Raw genomic sequence first — 18359 nt, forward strand, 5'->3', positions numbered from 1 at the left:
GTGGTCCAGGAGTTTTAATAAAGATTGTTTTCCCTCTTCTTCACTGAACAATTTTTTCATAGGGTTTATAACTGATTTCAGCAGTATATTAATTTAATGGCATACTTGTCACCCTTATGAATATCCACAATCATACACCCCTTCAAATTCATTTCTGGCTAAAAAAATAAAAGGCATCAAACTTGTAGGAAGTACTAGTGCTGTGATATAGCATGGAATGTAGACATGTACCTTGATCACTTTTACTAATTTTCAATATTGGGTTTAATGGAGATGAAAAGTTTACAATGCTCAAAAGACCCCTTATCATTGGTTTAACAAAACCCATATGAGTCCTCATGACACTAAAGATGTATCATTTAGCATTCGGCTAAATAGTTTTTATGGGAAATTCAGCATTTTTCTAAGATTGCAATGTCCTGCAGACATTTAAAATACTTAGGGATGATAAAAATGGCTTCTATGGTGGTTAATTTTATAATGCCAAGGAAGGCATATAGTCAGTAGAGTAGCACAGACGACTTTTTGTACTTCTGTTTTTAATTACTATTCTTGCAAAACTAGAAACTATTTAGCAAGTAATTTTTTTAGCTGACTGTGAATATGGGCACACAGAAATCACCCAGTATTCTCTGTTTTGACTAAGCTACAAGAGCAATGCATTGTGTCACAAAAAGAATGAGTATTCTGGCAGCAAAGCAGGAAACTGCAGCTTACTTTAAAAATTAGAAAGCATACCACTTTTAAAGAAGTAACATAATTGGCACCAACTTCCTTCCTCAACAGAAGTGTCTTTACAAACAGATGCAAAGACATCAGAGATGATGAGATGTCAGCAACAGGAAACTGTCCCACTGCTCTGTCCTCTGGTGCAAAGCCCACTGATACCAGGGATGAGATTTCAATGTTTGATGATTCTGTGCACAATCTGCACAACAAGGGAAAGCACATATGCAAATACTTAAGAGAGAAACATTAGAAGCTATAATCATATTTATTTTAAAAAAGTGATATCAAATACAACCATATATATTCATGCCTATTTGGAGAGCATTTTCAAAATATCCAACAGTGCTGCCATTTTCCAGTCAAAACAATGACAAAGCATTTCAGCTTTCCCTTAAAATATTTTCAGTATTTATGTTTTATATACATAAAATAGGCAAAATTATACAGGAATCCAGAGCCAAAGATGTGATATGAAAACAGTCTTGACAAAAAAATCTTAATGAAAATGATTTCTAAAAATACACAACTATTAGGCAAGAGATGAAAAATTATTCCCTTACAAAATCCTAACCCTACACTGATTTGTACACAAAGGGTTTCGTGTAGCAAAAAATAAAATTTTATCAGAGCTGACATGCTTTAAAGACAAGATCAAGGTTTTTATCTTCTATTTTTTTTTTCATTTTGCTTTTGCACAGTGGCATTTAAATATTACATCCCTTTTTTTCAAACTCTTACAAGTCCACTCCTGAATTCACACAGTGGCTGTACTGAGGATGGGGGGAGATGAAAAATGTAGGTATAATTATTTTTTTTAATAAAGAAAATAATATATAAGTATTTTGATTTGGTGAAAGCAGTTGAAAAGTCACATGTACTAGCTGTTTGAAGAACCGTAACTGAGGAAAGAGGTGTCTATGGCAGGTTAAGTACTCCAATTTCCTCCATCTCTGAAATGCAACTAAGGCCAAATGTGTGAAGATTAAAAAAATATTGCAGAAGAGCTCATGCTTTTAAAATGAAAACCTGTATACAAGACAAAGCTACCAATTCTAAACTGAAGAAGTAAATATTTGGATCCAGACAGTTTGAATGTATTAAGTATTATTCTCACTTGAACAAGCAATAGGTATGTATGCAATAGGTATGTATTTATTACAGGTTGGGCTTATTTTCTTTTTTGGGTAATAATTTGTGAATAATTACCAAGATTTTCCAGGACTTAAATTTGTTTTATGCAAGACAGTAACAGCTTACCAAGTGAATAACATGATTTTCTATATAAGCCCTTAAAAGAAGTTTCCATATCAGTTTTTCTTTTCCTTGGATTCTTATTTCAATTCCTTCTAAAAGGGATGTAAATGGTAATGCAAATTGTAAAATAATACTTCTTTGTAAGTCTGAGTTCTAATTCTCTGATTCTATTCCCCGATACTGTATTTTGCAGTACAAAGGCCACCATTTTTATGTTTTCGTCATTATTTGAACCAATAATTAATACTAGCAAATTTGACATTTTAGAACATATTCATTTTTAAGCCAGTCAGTTTTGTAGTAAGACAAAGCAGGTTGCCAATGATAATACTTGTCTACTAGACACCTGCAGAAAATGTTTTAACCCGCCCCACCATTCTGTAAGTTTGTAATAGAAGTGATACTCAAACATTGGAACATAGATTTAAATTTGTATTGGTTGTTTTCAAGTAGTCTGCAAAGTAAAAGCAGGACAAGTAAGAAGAGAACCTTAGCTGAAAATTACACTTAAATTTGCTGCAGTTCTTTGAAGGGCACAGGAAGCCCAAATGTTAAAGTAAGCCAGTATTGTATCATATCAGTTTCAGGTATAGAAAAAAAAAGCTTTTAAACAACCAGCTCATATTTCTACTTGCTGTACCTAACAAGAATTGCATGCAAACATGACTGCACTACAGCTCTTGTCCCTTCTGCCTGCACTGTAAGACCATGAAAGCAGTTTGCAGAATTATACTTACAGAAGTAATTTTGGAAGATTCTTATTGTATCACTCACTCCCCCTGCCCCTTTGATTTCTACTGGCAGAAAACAGAAATTTATGTCACATGGACCATTCACAGGAAAATAATAAAAATCTATTGAATGAATGAAGTCTGAAATTCCCTCAAATATAGGTCTTTAATTAAAAAAAAAAAAAAAAAAAAATCAATGTCTGCTCTCTTACAATGGACTTCGGCCTAAAGCTGTAACATGGGAAAAAACCCAACCTTCAGCTTGACAGGGTAGATAACCCCAGAAGCACACTCTAAATTAGTAAATTAGAAGCATAGTTAAGCCACATTGAGAACAGCTTATCATTGAAAGAATGCACACCAAAAAATAACAGCAGTGTTTTATTGACAGCTTTTTGGCAGGTCCAGACATTTTGAACTTGAGACCTGGGTTCTAAAATACGTACTGTCAGCAATTAGTATGAGCCTTTTCCTTGGGTACAGTTCAAATAGAGACCCTGTTACTCCCTACAAGTCCTGAAAGAAGGTTGTGTGGTGGGTATCAGCCTCATCTCCCAGGTAACAAGTGACAAGATGAGAGGAAACGGCCTCAGTTTCTACCAGGGGAGGTTCAGGTTGGGGATCAGACAGTATTTTTCTTCCCTAAAGGGCTGTCCACCATTGAAACAGGCTGCCCAGGCAAGTGGTTGAGTCCCCTCCCTGGAACTGTCTAAAAGAAGTGTAGCTGTGGTGCTCAGGGATTAATGGCTGGTTTCTTGCAGGTCTGAATTAACAGACATAGCTTAAATTGCTCTCATAACTGCTTGTCTAAATAGATATGCCTACATCATTCAGCTTGACATTTCTTTAAAAATCAAACTGGTATTTGTTGAGTGACAGTGTTTCTCCACAGAAAGGGAAATGGTTGGCCCTGTGATCACTGACTCAGCTGCACCTTTCAGGCACTGATATTTTATATTTCTTTCATATTAAAATACTTGGGTGATGAAATTACTTATGATGTGACATGAAAGTGCAAAGCAAGCCTCCATGTTTTAGTGCTTATAAAACCATGTAGTTGGCTTGGGTTAAAGTCAGTGAGATTTAAGGGGCTGTTGTTTTTTTTTTTTTCTTAATATAGGGCTGTTAGACCTATAGAAATAATATTTTTATTATGTTCTTAGAGGATAAAAGATCTGAGTTCCAAGTACTGGCATCAGACTGCCAGTCTACACCTATTTATAAAAATGAGTCTTATTTCAGAATTAGTTTATGGCACAACCAAAAAAGGAAAGTTAAGCTGTGGTTAATTGACAGATGAGGGGGAAAAAAAAAAAAAATCAGTGCTTTAGACACCTTTCTTGCTTTCAGTTTTATAGAAATTTCAAACTGAAAACAAAAATCACACCCTGTAAAATACAGCATTTCAAAATGGCATACTCACACATGGACTTTTAAAGTCATTGTTCAGCTATATTAAGTTGAGACATTACAAGTAATTATAATGTGAATGACAGGATTATTTAAAAAAGACAAAAATCAGTTTTTAAAAAGTAGTGCTGTCTCATGTCAAAATCCATATTGTGTAACACATACCAGTGTTTTTGGTGACATTGGTGGAAATCCAGCACATAGATAAGAAAAACAGAATTTAGCCCAATTATGTATAATGTAATATCCTAAGCTATCAGGAAACCATTGCTGTAAACAAATCTTTACTGAGAGGTAAGAGCCCTTTCATGTACAGTACTACTTGATACTGAATGTGTATTTCCATCTAGCTACCATTCATTTCCTACCCATTTTAATTAAATGTTACTATTGTGCTAAGATGTAACTTTAGAATATTTTGATAAAGAAATTTGGGGTTATCTTTGAAAGATTCTTAGAATGCCTGTGCTAACTGTTAATGCTTTAACTGGACTACAGCTTATATACTCTATCTACAACATATTTCCATATAATTTATATGTAAACAGAATTTGTATTTCAAGCACCATTTAGGAAAATGAAACATCTCTCTTTTGTTGCACTGAAGTTCAAAGTTAGGTTTGGTCACCCTGTTACACATTCATCCTGGATATCAGAGCAAATGTCTTACAACCAACAGCATAAGCTATCTCACATACTTTGTTTCCCAATTTTTCTCAGGATCAGTAATAAAAAAACTGTAAGGTGCGTGAATAAAGGCCATTCCTGAAAAAACTGCAACATTCTGACAGACACTCATAGAAAGCATTTCAGAAAGAAACATCCACACAGGCATAAATATTCATTCTTAAAAGAGCTACTTGCACAGGGGTCATTTCAGATTGCAGGAATGCACCTTATGTGTGTGGCACTGGCTTTATGGCACCTAAATCCCCTCCTACTTTCTCCTAGACTCAGTTATAGCTCTTTCATAATGAAAGGCCCAGAATGAAGGGTTGAGCTTGAAGAGGAAAAGACTCTGGAAGAGGTAGAAAAGAAAATCTGTTCAACCCAATTAAGTATATGCTGCTTTCGTAGTAAAATGACAGTGACTTTAACGAGAAAGAACAATAATAAGAAAACAATAATTAAAACCAAACATGAGCAATAAAACCCCAAGCCAAATAAGGTAAGTTATCTGCTAAAAGACAGTATGTTAAACACAGACCTAAAATTTTACAATTGAAATTGAAAGTAAAACCAAAAATTGTTAGAAAGTCAGAAATCACTGAAAGACTCAGGAGTAACATTATAGTCAACAAACACTGAAAATTTTGTCTTGAATTGAAAAGTATGAAATTTATGGATTCTTGTTTCTCCTGCAAAATGGATAATTTCAAAAGTGGACAGCAGGATCAAAAAACTGACATTAAGTCATCCATAATAAACAATCACAAAATAAATTATTTAAGGTGAATGGAATTTAATGAATCTCCCCATTTTAGAGTGATCTATGAAAAAGAATTTATAAGCATAATGTATTACTTGTATCTGTTTTTCCATTAGTACTGAAGAAAATAATTTGATGCTGTTTTCAGCACCATTTGTATCTTCTATAGAATTCTTCAAAACAATTAAAACTTGCTTTTTTAATGCAAACTTTAAAAGTTTTACTTTAAGTTACATCTGCTACCCTTGTCTAACTTTGCGTAAATAGTTCCAGTAAGTGAGCAGATGCTTTGTACTAGGAGTGCTACAATTCTCTAAATTAGTGCAATCTTTTCTGTATTTGCAGATCCTCTCTAAACTGACCTTCAGCAGCCCCCCTTTCATTCCTGCTTCCAGAACTCTGAAATGAACCCTGCTTGTGCAACATTCATACAGCAGAATTTTAATGGAGACTTAGCATTTTGACAGTAAGAGGGAAAAAATGATGTTATTTCTCCTCTTCTGAATTCAAGTGGTTTCTAACAGACTCCAGAGACATATTCATGGCTGCTTGAAGCATGTCTTCTTCACTCATATCACCCCCTAAAGACAATACATGAATACAAGCTGTAATAAGTTCGTAGTTTTTAATCAGAGTTAAATGCTTTTGTTGTTTCTTTCATCCACACCCACCTTTTCCTACCCCACCAATAAAATTGGTTTTGTTTTTAAAATCACAAACATTTTGCAAATAGTTTTTCAACAACAGTCAGTTTGTAACTATACACACCAATTTTGGATCACCAATACCTAATACTGGTAAGGTCTACGCATGTTCTCCTTGAAAACTGGTTCCAGTGATTTTGTTAGATACTACTCCAAGTTGTCACAAAACTTTAAAAGTAATTCAGAAAACAAACAGTTGGGGTAAGAGCAATGCTCTTCACTTTGAAACAGGATATTGACATTCAAAGGGAAACATGCTTTTCAGGAGTGATCCTTTCCTCCACTGTCAATACAGAAATGGCTGTAATACACAATCGGAATGGCTGCCAAAGTGACAAAATTGGCAGACAAGGAAAATCAAGAAACACAAAAATGAAAAAGACACACTTCAGTGTTGGATGTAAAGTTAAAAAACAGTACCTGTGCCAGGTTCTGGAGTGCTTGAGCTAAGAGTTACTTTTTCCTGTAGATTTGGAGTCTGATCTTGCTGCTGTAGCTGTTGTTGCTGTCTGAAAGTGTCATAAATTTTTAAGAGTGAGATTAACATCAGTATGAGACCTGAATCAAGTTCACTTCACATAAGGAAAGCCAGAGTCAAAAGTAGAAGCTGTTTTGTAGTATAACACCCATGTGCTCAAAATGTCTTTTATCATTTCAACCTGCTAAACTTCAGATACCTATCTTCCCAGTATTATGCTCCAAGCCACAAGACTATTCTCCCAGGATTTGGAAGCTCTGCATTCTTATCCCACAATGTGAAGTCTAACTTCTCCCATCCAAAGCATTTCTCCCTGGTCTTCCTCTATTACTGCAAGAGATAAGGAAAAGCTGCAATAACTCAACGATCTATTAAGAAGATAGACCAGAACAGTAACATAAAATATGTATAAATGCTTTTGTGTGATGGACATGAGAAGCATCATTACCCAAAGCAAAGTCTTAGAGAAATAATACTTTTTGTTGGGAAGGTAGTTGTGGAAATTTACAGGATTTAATTTAAAATACTTCTATAATGTATGTTTTATTTCTTCACAAGACTTGCAGTAGTAGTAAGACTACTCCATTATAAACAAACATCCTCTTACTAGAAGTTCCTTTGTAAGAACCACCTAAGAATAGTAAATTCAGGTACTATTAGGAAATCAAGACAGAAAAGTTGAGCTGGACATCAGTAGGAAACCCATGCACACCCCAAAAGCACTGAACAATACAGCATGTACTTCCACATGAAGTTTTCTGTCAGCTACTTTACTTTTCAAAATATGCTTGTCTCCTCCTTCGCAGTTCCTCTGAAGAAAGGGAGTCTGTCTGACTGCTGTGAGACGACTGAGGAACATTCTGTGGTAATGAGCCTGGGAGCTCACTTCGACGGCTACCTAAAAGCAGAACATGTCATACCCTACTAATTACAGTAAAATGAATTTAGTAAATGAAATATAACTTAAAAAATATCTTCAAACTTGAGAAGAAGAAAGACTTTTTGGAGAACTAAGCACCTAGACTAACTTACTTGATACTCTCTTCTCCTCACCTTAAGAATGTTTCCCTCTCCTCCTGCCACCCTTTACCAATTTGTTCTTTCTTCCTAATATCAATGCCAACATGCAAGTTACAGCTTTTCAAAAATTGGGAGGGAAATGGCTAAAGGCAATTCTAGACTGTCCTTCCATGCCTCACACCAGTCTTTTCAGGGATATTGACATATGATGGAAAAAGTGCCTGACTGATTCCAGGAGCTGCTTAAAGCACTGTAAGAAATTTAGATGAGCACTGCACCTTGCATGCTGAGCTGAATGGCTCTGCGAAGATCAGCTTCTTCATCCTCCATATCAATTTCCTGCCTACTTAGAGCCAGGGCTCTCTGAAAATTCTCTTCATCTTCGTCTAGCATGCTTGTTCCATCAAAAGGATGGTTAACTTCTATTGCTTGGTCCACATCACTTCTGGGTAGCCTGTGAAATTCATAGCAAAATTGAGACAGAAATTATATTAGATTTTATAATGAAATTTAAATTAGCATCTTCTGCCAATTAAACTTTGGGAAAAAATATTTTTCTTGTGAAAGTCTGATATATAAATAAGCAGTTTCTTGAAAAATGCAAAAGCATAAAAAGGCTACAAGAAACTGCAGAGCAACCTTAACACATATTTGCTGCACACGGACCTCTAAAGCAATGCACATATTGACAAGAAGCTGTTAGATAGTAAACCGTCAAAAAAAAAAAAGCCCACAAAAAGCCATGATACATGTTATTCAAAGCTACTGCTATTTAAACAGTTACACCAGCAGAAAAGAGTGCATATGGTCTCCTTCTCAGGAGGCCTTGAAGGCTATACTAAAGAAACAGACACCATGTAAACTGCACACACTTGCCACGTTGCTGCTAATGATTCCATCAATTTACAACGTCAGTTTAACTTTGCAAAGGGGAAAAAAGAATTAATTCCTCTGAGAGGCCTAAAGCGTTTTTATCAGTATGCAATTTGTTCACTATGAAAATGCAATGCAATCAGTGCAGAAGTGCATAAAGTACTAACTTTAGATGCTTTCAAGGATATTTTGTATTGGCAGAATGCATAAAAAATGAGCAGCAGCACATTACAGTGAAATTATTCCAAAAGGGAATGCTGTATGATTTATATAATATGGAATTCAAAGACCAGTTTCTCATTCTTTTCTACTTATGACAGAATGCATAAACCAGTCTTAATTACAGAATAATTACTATTAACGATAGTTTATAAGATTTGCTAAACTATTTTCCTCCCTTAGTCAAAAATCTGCACCATAATACGCTTATGCATAGGGAAAGACTCAATCCTTATCAAGGCAGCTTTTACCCACTTAAAAATACACCATTTGTTGGCTATCAACTTGCTTTTACTGTGTGTAACAGCAGTAAACATTGAACTTAAGGTACTTATTATTTCCAAATTACAAACCAAACATACTGAACATTATTAAAATAAAATCTTTATTTACCTTACCTGTGATCTCTTGACTGTGCTGCCTCTTCTCCGATCAGTTTTGGCCGCTGCATCTGCTGTACCCGAATCATCTGCAGCAGCTGATCAGCCTCACAGTCTGGCAGGTCACCTTTTACTACAAATATGGAATAACCTGAGAAAAAGAAATCGTAAGTCAATAGCATTAAAGTGCAGATATAAACACTCTAAAATGCACACTATATGGAATAAAATAATGTGCAATTTAAGATGAAAGACTCTACTTTTCATTATAAGGACTTGGGTTCTTTCACTATTTCAAACATAAAACTAAGGGTAGTTAACTGAATACATAAATTCTAAGAAATAATGGTTATTACCTACTTTTAATTAATGAGATTTAACATCTGCAAGTAACTATTACCTTCCTGTTGTAATTGAGCCAAGAAAAGTGCAAGATATGTATCTGATATTAGTTCTGGACCCATCAAGAGAGAGTTCAAGTTAAACCACTGTAATTAAGAAAAAAAACAAAAAAGGTTGAGAGAACAAATTAGCATGAAGATTACTCAGTAATCCATTCCTGTACATTGTGGTAATTTTTTATTATGGACTATCCGAATAAATATAGTAAAATAAATTATCAAATGAAAGTTTCTTGAAGCACAATACCTACACTGCTAAAGGTTATCTTTCAAATACTCTAACAGGACATCTGAAGTGTGGAAATTATTGCATGCTCTCTTCCATTACTGAACACTGGTACCAGGGAAACACATTATAACAGATAATCCTTAACCACTGTATTTTGATTTATTTCAGACATCATTCTAAAATTCTGATTAATCCTAGTTTTAAACCTGAGACTAATGCAGTAAGAAGCTCTTTATCAGTTAATGTTATGTGTTAAGAAATTAATAGATACAGGAAACAGACATTCAATAATTTCTATTAAATACTTTCATTGAATATTTTACCTTTAATAGCTGGTGATGCTAAAAACTAATGTTTGCCTTTCAGGTAATTTTTAAACTCAAAAATTAAGAAAAATTTATTCAAGTTAAATATGCTGTGAGTTCAGCACAGTATTACAACAGGGGACACTTCATATAAACATCCATGACTCATTTCTAATTGCCCAAAGACCATAACTAGTAATTTATAATACTTCTATACAGAAAAAGTATACTTACATATAACTTCCAGAGAGAAAACATATTCAATGTGAAACAAAATATTCTAACTCTAAGCCCCCTATACATGCCAATGAAGCTAAAGAACTTTTTTTTAGACCTACTTATTCAGTATTATCCAGTTTTAACCAGAAAGCACTATTTGAGTCAGTGGAAGGAGAATTCTATCTCCATTCTCCCAGAAATACCCAAACTTCCATATATGCACCCACACACTTGCAGCCAGGCCCATACAATAATGTGACTATCTATCACCCTGTCATGCAATCACTCAGTTTGACAAAAACACTCTTTGCCACTAGGAAACAGTAAGAAGACCAACTGTGTAGAAGAGTAGGAGAATAAAAAGTTTCATTAAAAAATTGATGAACAGACTACAGGAACTTTTAAAAGATATTATGGAGGACAAAGTTTTGTTAAACTGATTTTGCTTTAACTGTAATAGAGAAGCAGGTGAAATAAATCTAAGTCAATTTCTTCAAATCTTCTCATTACCCTCTAGATAACAGACAGCTAGTGTTGTCTTCACGTGGTTACAAGCCAGGTAAAAAAGGAAAAAGGCATCCTCCCTCCAGCACAGGATGTCCTAGGTTAAAATGCTCTCATAGAATTCCACCCAACATGGTTGCCTTGTACAATAAGGAGCATTTCCATAATTTTAAGAGAACATCCAGACTTTTTGATATGAAATAAACAAAATATGCCTGTAAACATTAGTTATACTTTGAAACTAAAGCAGAACAATAGAATTTAGTTCTCACTCACATGTGATCTTTATTTTTTTAACCTGAATGACAACGTAAGTAGCCAGAACTTGCAAAAATGAACCAAGTGGCACAGACTCCTGTGCCACTATTACATCCCACTATTACAGACTCTAAAAGCTGTTTTCCATGCACGTTTTCTATGAAAAAAAAGCCCTGAACAAACCAAACACCAAATCAGCTCATGTTGTATAAAAGCTTAGGAAGTATGATCCAGAAAAATGACTGGCTACTAAAATAAATCACTGAATTGGTGTTTTAAGGGACATGGATATGAACTGATTTGGTACATATCTACCATATACTAATATGGTCATCCTTTACCTTTAATAACTATTTCCTGCTTAGAATACAATTGCTTCAAAGTTTTCTATAATAGTACAAAGTTGAGATTCTACTTCCCCAAACCTCATTCTAATGGATACTCTTTTGAATATCCATTATTATTCATCAAAACCTTGACCTTTTTCTTATATCTACTGCCCATTTAACAAACCAAATTATTTTACAATGCCAGTATCTTATTGTATTAAAATAAATTTGAATTCTGTAGAGATCCTAATTTCTGTTCAGGATTTCCTACTCCTCCCGACCCTCTGGTGCAATTTTTCTTCAGTATTTCATGTAGGGGAAAAAAAAAAAAAAAAAAAAAGAAAATATCTTAAGAAGTCACATAAGACCCTGGCAGAGCTGCAGGTCCCTAAAGGACAGATTTACTAGGGAACTGATCCTACAGCCTTTTCCCAGGCTAACATTTACAAAGACCGGCCTGGCATTTTTGTGACAAAACAAACATTTACCTTTTTTAAAACATGGGATACTATTAAACCAAACTTCAGCATAAGCTTGCAAGAGGGAAGCACAATCTACTTGCAACCACTTTTCCACACCCATTTCTGAAGTCAATTTTAAAATAAAAAAAGACAGTGTCACCTGTTTTCCTAACTTTCGAACTGTAAACCAGTGTTCCTTATAATTACAAATAAATGATTTTTCATTTCTGTAAAAAGAAAAACAAAAGGTATAAATAAAATTAAATACTCTAAAATCAGAGTACATAATGTTTAAGATCTTTGCTATTGCTGATTTGAATTTATATAATAAAGCTTCAGTAATACAACCATTGATGTTACATTACAGAATACTCATACTGCTTTTATAACATTCAGGAAGTTGTCAATATCACTGAAATCTTTATATCTGATGTGATGTATCTGTGATGCCACAGATACTAAAATATCATAAAGGCACCAAGGGCAGATGTTCTCATGCACCCCCAAAAACAGAAAAAAAATATCAAAGCCAGGGGTAACACAAACATCAAAATGCAACAGAGCATGAAACAGCAATTTTAAAGAAATATTTAACATACATTAAGAGCATTTTTTTTTTGTGAAATAAAAGCAGGATGCTGAAAGTCTTACATAGGATCGATCCCAAGTCTCTGGTACTCTGGGCTGTTGAAGAGGATTAGTTCTAAACCCCATACTTTCAAGGCATTGCTTATAACCTGTCAAAAAAGAACACTTTTCATGAGTCAGACTAGTTCAAATCTAAATTCAAGCAATGCAACCATCCTAGCTACACTAAATAATTATACTGTTTTAATAAAACTTAGATTTCAAAACACTGCCAGGAAATCTAGGAATCACATTACTCAAAATGTCACTGCCATGGATCTATATGCAAGAATAAATATCTTACCTAAGGAAAAGCAACAAAACTAGGATTTAACCCAACTGTGTTAATAAGTTTACTACCCCAAACAAAGCTGTAATTTCACCTTCCTCATACACATCATAAGTTGTCATGTCTCTACTTGCAATGCACAGCTCTGCCCTTACTTTCTCCCCCCACCTCCCCTTATAGTCTCCATCTTTCTTCACAGAAACTGTTGGAAATTTTGTACCACTGGATTGTCACAGGATCAGTCAATTTATTAATCTGAGCACCAGCTCTTTTAAAATGACTCTTTAAAGCTACACGAAATAATGCTGTAAGAGCCTTTAAGTTAACAATTCAAATTCCTTTCAGCAAGCCAACTGTGCCTCAAATGACAAAGCAATGACAAGACAAAAAAGTAGAAGGAAGAAGCAATTTTTTTCAGCTCCTGAATCAGCCCAAAGATAGCAGGAAAGCCAAACTGTGTTAACAGTTTATTGCTAAAAAGAAAAACAGTCCAGTCGGCCATAAGGAAGAGAGGCTCTTGAGGGAGTCTGGAGCATTGACAAGTACCACTGAAAGCTTGGGAGACAGCCAAAGATGCCTAGAGTTCTAATCTAGACAAAAGCCCCAACCTGGTGTTCAAAACTTTTTTGTTGTTCTTCTGGTTTAAGTACTTATTATTGATTACTTTTCTCCTATGGCCTTAAAAAAATCCCAAAAACACTCAAGAAAAATCTGCAGATGCCAAGGGCTTTCCAGTCTATAATTTGAGAAAGCAATCTGAATTCTCTTTTTTCACCTGCAGTCTGTGGGAGCCAGGGTGGACACCTGAAGTGCCCACAAGCAATATCTTAGAAGTCAAGCTTATTGCCAGCAGGTGTCATTTCACAGTTCATGAATCCATGTTTCTCCTATGTGTCTGAGGGCCCATGAACTGAAGAACTGCAAGTCACTGTTCTTAATGGAAAACACTCAGAACATTTGGAAGTCCAGCACCTAATCCCATTAAGCCCATAAACTGGTAACTAGATAGAAAAGCTCAATGCCATTTAAATAATATAAGAGAACATATATTGCATAAATAGAAAAGTGTCAGAAGAGAGCTGTGCTTACTTGAATTGAGAAGAATCCACTATCATCCATATTTACAGAAGGCTGCTGCTCCATGTGAAGTTGGGAGGGAGAAAAGGGAAAGATGGTGTAAGTATAAAAGATTAAAAATAATTGAGTTTTGAAAATAATGTAACTGCAGAGCCTTAAAGCAACAACTTATGTCCTCGTCTTTAAGGCCGATTACAATGCCCCAAGTAGGCACATTAATTTCAAACTCAAACCTTTAGAGATGTTCAGTGCTTAAAGGGCAGACAGACAGAAATTTCTGTTCCTATCTGACACTGGCTTACAAAAACAAAAGGCAAATTACTGAGCCTCCTCATCATGCCTGAGATGAAGGCAATGTAGTTTCTTGTAGAATTATAGTAAAACTGTACTAGTAACATTTGAAAATACCACATCCAAGATGCATGAATGAAAAGGCTATACATTTAAAAAATTTTAGCACTAGAAAATTAACTTTTGTCTAGCTATGCAAGAACAGCAGGTCTGTGCCAGACAATATTAGATTTCAGGCAACATCAAGCAACCTCAAATGAAGATAATTTTACCTGTAAAAATGTTCTGTATTCTTCACTAGATACTCCTCCCTCTGCCATTCTCATCCTTTCTTCCTCATCCAGTTGCTGTGCAATAGAGGATAATTCAACAGGACTAAAGTATTCCCCTTGCAACAAATTATTCAGACAATGTTGAGCACACAATGAGCCTTCTTGCTAATAATGGAAGAGGAAAAAAAAACCAAACAATGGAAAGAAAAAGAAAACAAGAAAAAACCCAGTGGGTTAATGTAAACTGTAATATTACTCAACTGTTTCATTCTAGCAAACTTCCTGCCCTCCCCAGCCATGCAGAATATCATATATTCCTTCACTGTACTACACTGCAAGCTACAGAATACAATTCTCCCATCAACTTGATGAGAAAAAACCCAAGATGCATACTGCTTTGTTTCCTTAAGAGAAATAAATTTCCTGTAAAAATTGTTTTTGAAAACACCATAAATATTTCCAGTGACCCAACAAATCACACAGAGACTCTGCAAGCATCAGTACAAGGATTCTTTCCTCTTCCAAAACATCAATACATGAAAATCAAACAGTTTGGATCTCTACTTCCTAGTAACAAACATTTTCTGTAACAGACATTCATAGTATTTTTTAACTTTTCTTCCCTTCCAGGTTTGGCTATTGACAATCTGCTCTCCACATTATTGACAATAAAGTAATTAGAAGCTGGAGGAACAGTAAAGCTCTTTTTTTCACATGAAATTTACATATAGGAAATAGATAAAATATGATCATACCATTAGTTTGAAAATACTGAAAACAATTATGGGGAAACAAGAAAACAATTATTAAATTCAGCATATTAAACAATGAAACTATTTTATTTAAATAGTCTATCAATAAAAAAAAAGAAATTCAGATATTTTATTACATATCCAGCACATTATAGGTAATACAACTATAGTCTAACATTTTAAAGACGTCGGAACAAATTTTAAAAGAGCTAATTAACAATATGAGTCATGATTTTGTAGTACAAATTTTAAAAATCTCTGATATGAATGAATGCATGACAAGCTCCATCATATTCATATGTGAGATAAAATATTGCCTTATTAAAATAAACAAAGACCACAATGTAAACCGACCAAAGCAGTTTCCCATGAAAAGCAACCTTTTTCTACAGATAACTAACTCCAGGTGAAAGAAAAGTGACATCAGTTTTGAAATCCTGCTTTTTGCTTTTGTATTAATCAATATTTAATTTTATTTACATTAAGAACTCTCCTACATATGCTCTTCATTAAAAACAAAACCCCTCAAGAACAATACAAAACACCCCTCCCTCAAGCCAGACACACAGAAACCAAGAATACAACAGCACGCCTTTGAGGAATATTCTTTAACATTCCATAAAAGCATCATACAAATCATATGTAGAACTCTCCCATGATCTCCCTTACAGCTGAAACCTCTAAAGTTCCCTTTACTCCAGAATCTTCCTATGGCTTCATCACTCAGTTGAGCAATGAGCTATTAAAGCTACACTGGCTGTACAGCCAGGCCTCAGTGGAATCCAGAAACCTCCTCCAGCTCATGCCTTTCCTGCAACAAGAAACTCAAGACTAAACACCAGCTTCTGACCTTATGGGACCACATCCCTCCTGCTGGTCATACGACAAAACTGTAACAGAAAAACCTGCTCAACAATCACAGGCTTTTCCACTAGAGTCATATGAAACTGGTTTAGAAACAGAGAGATTGTAAAATACCACTGAAAATTAGTTGTATTACATGCTTACATCCTAATTTCACTAAAAGGAACTTTCTGTATTTGTATAGTATTATCTAAAAGTACTAAACCTTAATTTTCATATGTAAAAACTATACACTTTAATTGCCAAATGCAGAAAACAGATCCTACAGTATTTAACTGACACGTACTTCCATTGTTTTGTGCAGAGAACAATGCTTCTTTTCCATAACCTGAAATCCCCTCAATGAAACCTCTCCTGACACAAAATGCTGCCCTGCTTTCAGTGTTTTCAATCATTTGTATCTTATCAAGGAAAGGACAAAATTCTAAGACTGGGACCCCTGAAGCCCCATACTTAAATCCTATTTTCTACATCTGTAATTTCTCTCTAAAAATGCCACATTGCTGGTTGTTTTATTAAATTTTCTTAATAAATATCCTGTTTCTCATGTCTTTTTCAATCAGAAACACTGGGGGTGTGCAAACTCAGGAACATGCAGCACTTCAAAGTACTTTGACACCACTTGATGGGGGGGAAAAAATACCCCTTAAGAAAAAAAGACAGTAATTCAGTCAGCTTTTCCCTAAAATGATAATAGAACAAAAATATTTGGCACTCCAACTTAAAACACATTCAGGTGCAAGTTTTTAACTGCATTACTAACTCAGCAGGGAGCTGGCATGTTTCACAGACTGCCAACTCACCCTTCCCCAGGCTGCATAGGAACTACAAGTTACCATCATCTTGCAGCTCTGAATGTATTAGTGTTTTGTCACTTCAATTTCAGAAGTTTTGTTCTCAATTTAGAAAGCAACTTAGTGATAAAAAGTTAATTTGTACTGTGATAGGCTAGGCCACGTAAGAAAAGAGTACATTTTGTTAAAAGTGTTTTCAAAGCCAGACTGAAGCAGAGGCCATCACGCTTGAAATGCAACTATCTGAACAGCAGCTATTTAACACAACACTTGCCAAATTTTGCAACCTAAACCTACTCAGAAAGAACACTCCCCAGTTTTGATGGATTTTAGAACTGCAATTTTTTAAAGGAAGGTACACAGCTTTCTTACTTGACTTCTAAAGCAAACCAAACCTACACATCAAAACAAAGTAACAGAACTAGTGTTAAAATTAACACAATAAAGTTGAAGAGACGTTGGCAAAGTGAAAGAAAAGAAAACCAATTATAATTTGACCAGCATTAAAGCAGGAACAGGACATATTTTTTGGGAACTTGGATAAATCACAGCAGTTTACAGAAGCATCTGTCCTTCAAAACAGGAAATACTGTCCGGCACACGGAAGCACCCTACATGAACTGCGAATTCTGTGGCGTTTCTCCCACTCCCTGCTCATTACACAGCCACAGCCAAGCCAGGCTCGGTGAGGAGACGGGTCTGAGAGCACAGGGACAGCCCTGCCTGCCGCTGCTTATCCTCACACTCAGCTCTCAGCCGTGCGAGCTCTCTCTCAGGAAACACAAGCAGCTGCAGCCCACACCTCCCCACACTTGGGGGCTGTTTCTGCAGTCCCCAGAGCACAGTCCCCGGGCGAAAGCGGACGCCGATTCAGCCCTGACTCTTTCCCTGTCAGGCTGGCAGCGTCCAGCCGGGACGGGCCATAGGCACAGGAACCGCCGCGCAGGGCCCGGCTCTCCCGAGGCACGGGACAAGTCACAGCCGAAGGCTGGAGGGAGCCAGGCACGGGCAGCGCGGCCCGGCCCGACACAGGCCGAGCGCAGCCCGGGGGCTCCGGGGGCTGCCCCGCGGCCAGCGCGAGGACGAGAGGCCCAGGCACCGCCCCAGCAGCTCCTCAGACACAGCTCGCGCGCCTCCCCCGTCTCGGCGGCCCGGACGGCCACAACCGACGACGCTGTGCCCGCCAGCGGGCAGGCAGCGGGGCGGGCGGTGGGAGCTGCCCGGCCCTCCCTCACTCACCCGCTCGTGGAAGATCGACTCCATGTTTACTGTGGCGGCCGCAGCCCCCCGCCCCACGTGACCCGCCCGGCCAATCGCAGCGCCCGCCGCCCCCCGGCCGCGCGAGGAGGCGCCGCTGGCTGCGCCCGGCCCGGCGCCGCGCTGGCGCCCCCTGCCGGGAAGGCGGCCACGGGCTGAGCCGCCGCTGGCCGCGAGCGCCCCCGCGCGGCGTGTCCGCAGGG

At 36.6% G+C, this 18359-nt stretch overlaps 1 protein-coding gene across 1 annotated transcript; it reads right to left on the minus strand.

The window, feature by feature from the left end:
* Positions 1-1426: 1426 nt before the first annotated feature.
* ATXN3 (ataxin 3) lies at positions 1427-18251 on the minus strand. The gene is made up of 11 exons (XM_079308056.1): positions 18139-18251; positions 14490-14654; positions 13939-13983; positions 12585-12670; positions 12094-12160; positions 9628-9715; positions 9246-9378; positions 8034-8209; positions 7510-7633; positions 6678-6766; positions 1427-6134 (listed from the first exon to the last, which is right to left on the minus strand). The coding sequence occupies exons 1-11, from the start codon at positions 18160-18162 to the stop codon at positions 6040-6042; spliced, it is 1092 nt and encodes a 363-aa protein (XP_079164182.1). The 5' UTR covers positions 18163-18251; the 3' UTR covers positions 1427-6039.
* Positions 18252-18359: the final 108 nt, after the last annotated feature.

Source organism: Erithacus rubecula, assembly GCF_903797595.1.
Source record: "Erithacus rubecula genome assembly, chromosome: 6".
NCBI lineage: Eukaryota > Metazoa > Chordata > Aves > Passeriformes > Muscicapidae > Erithacus > Erithacus rubecula.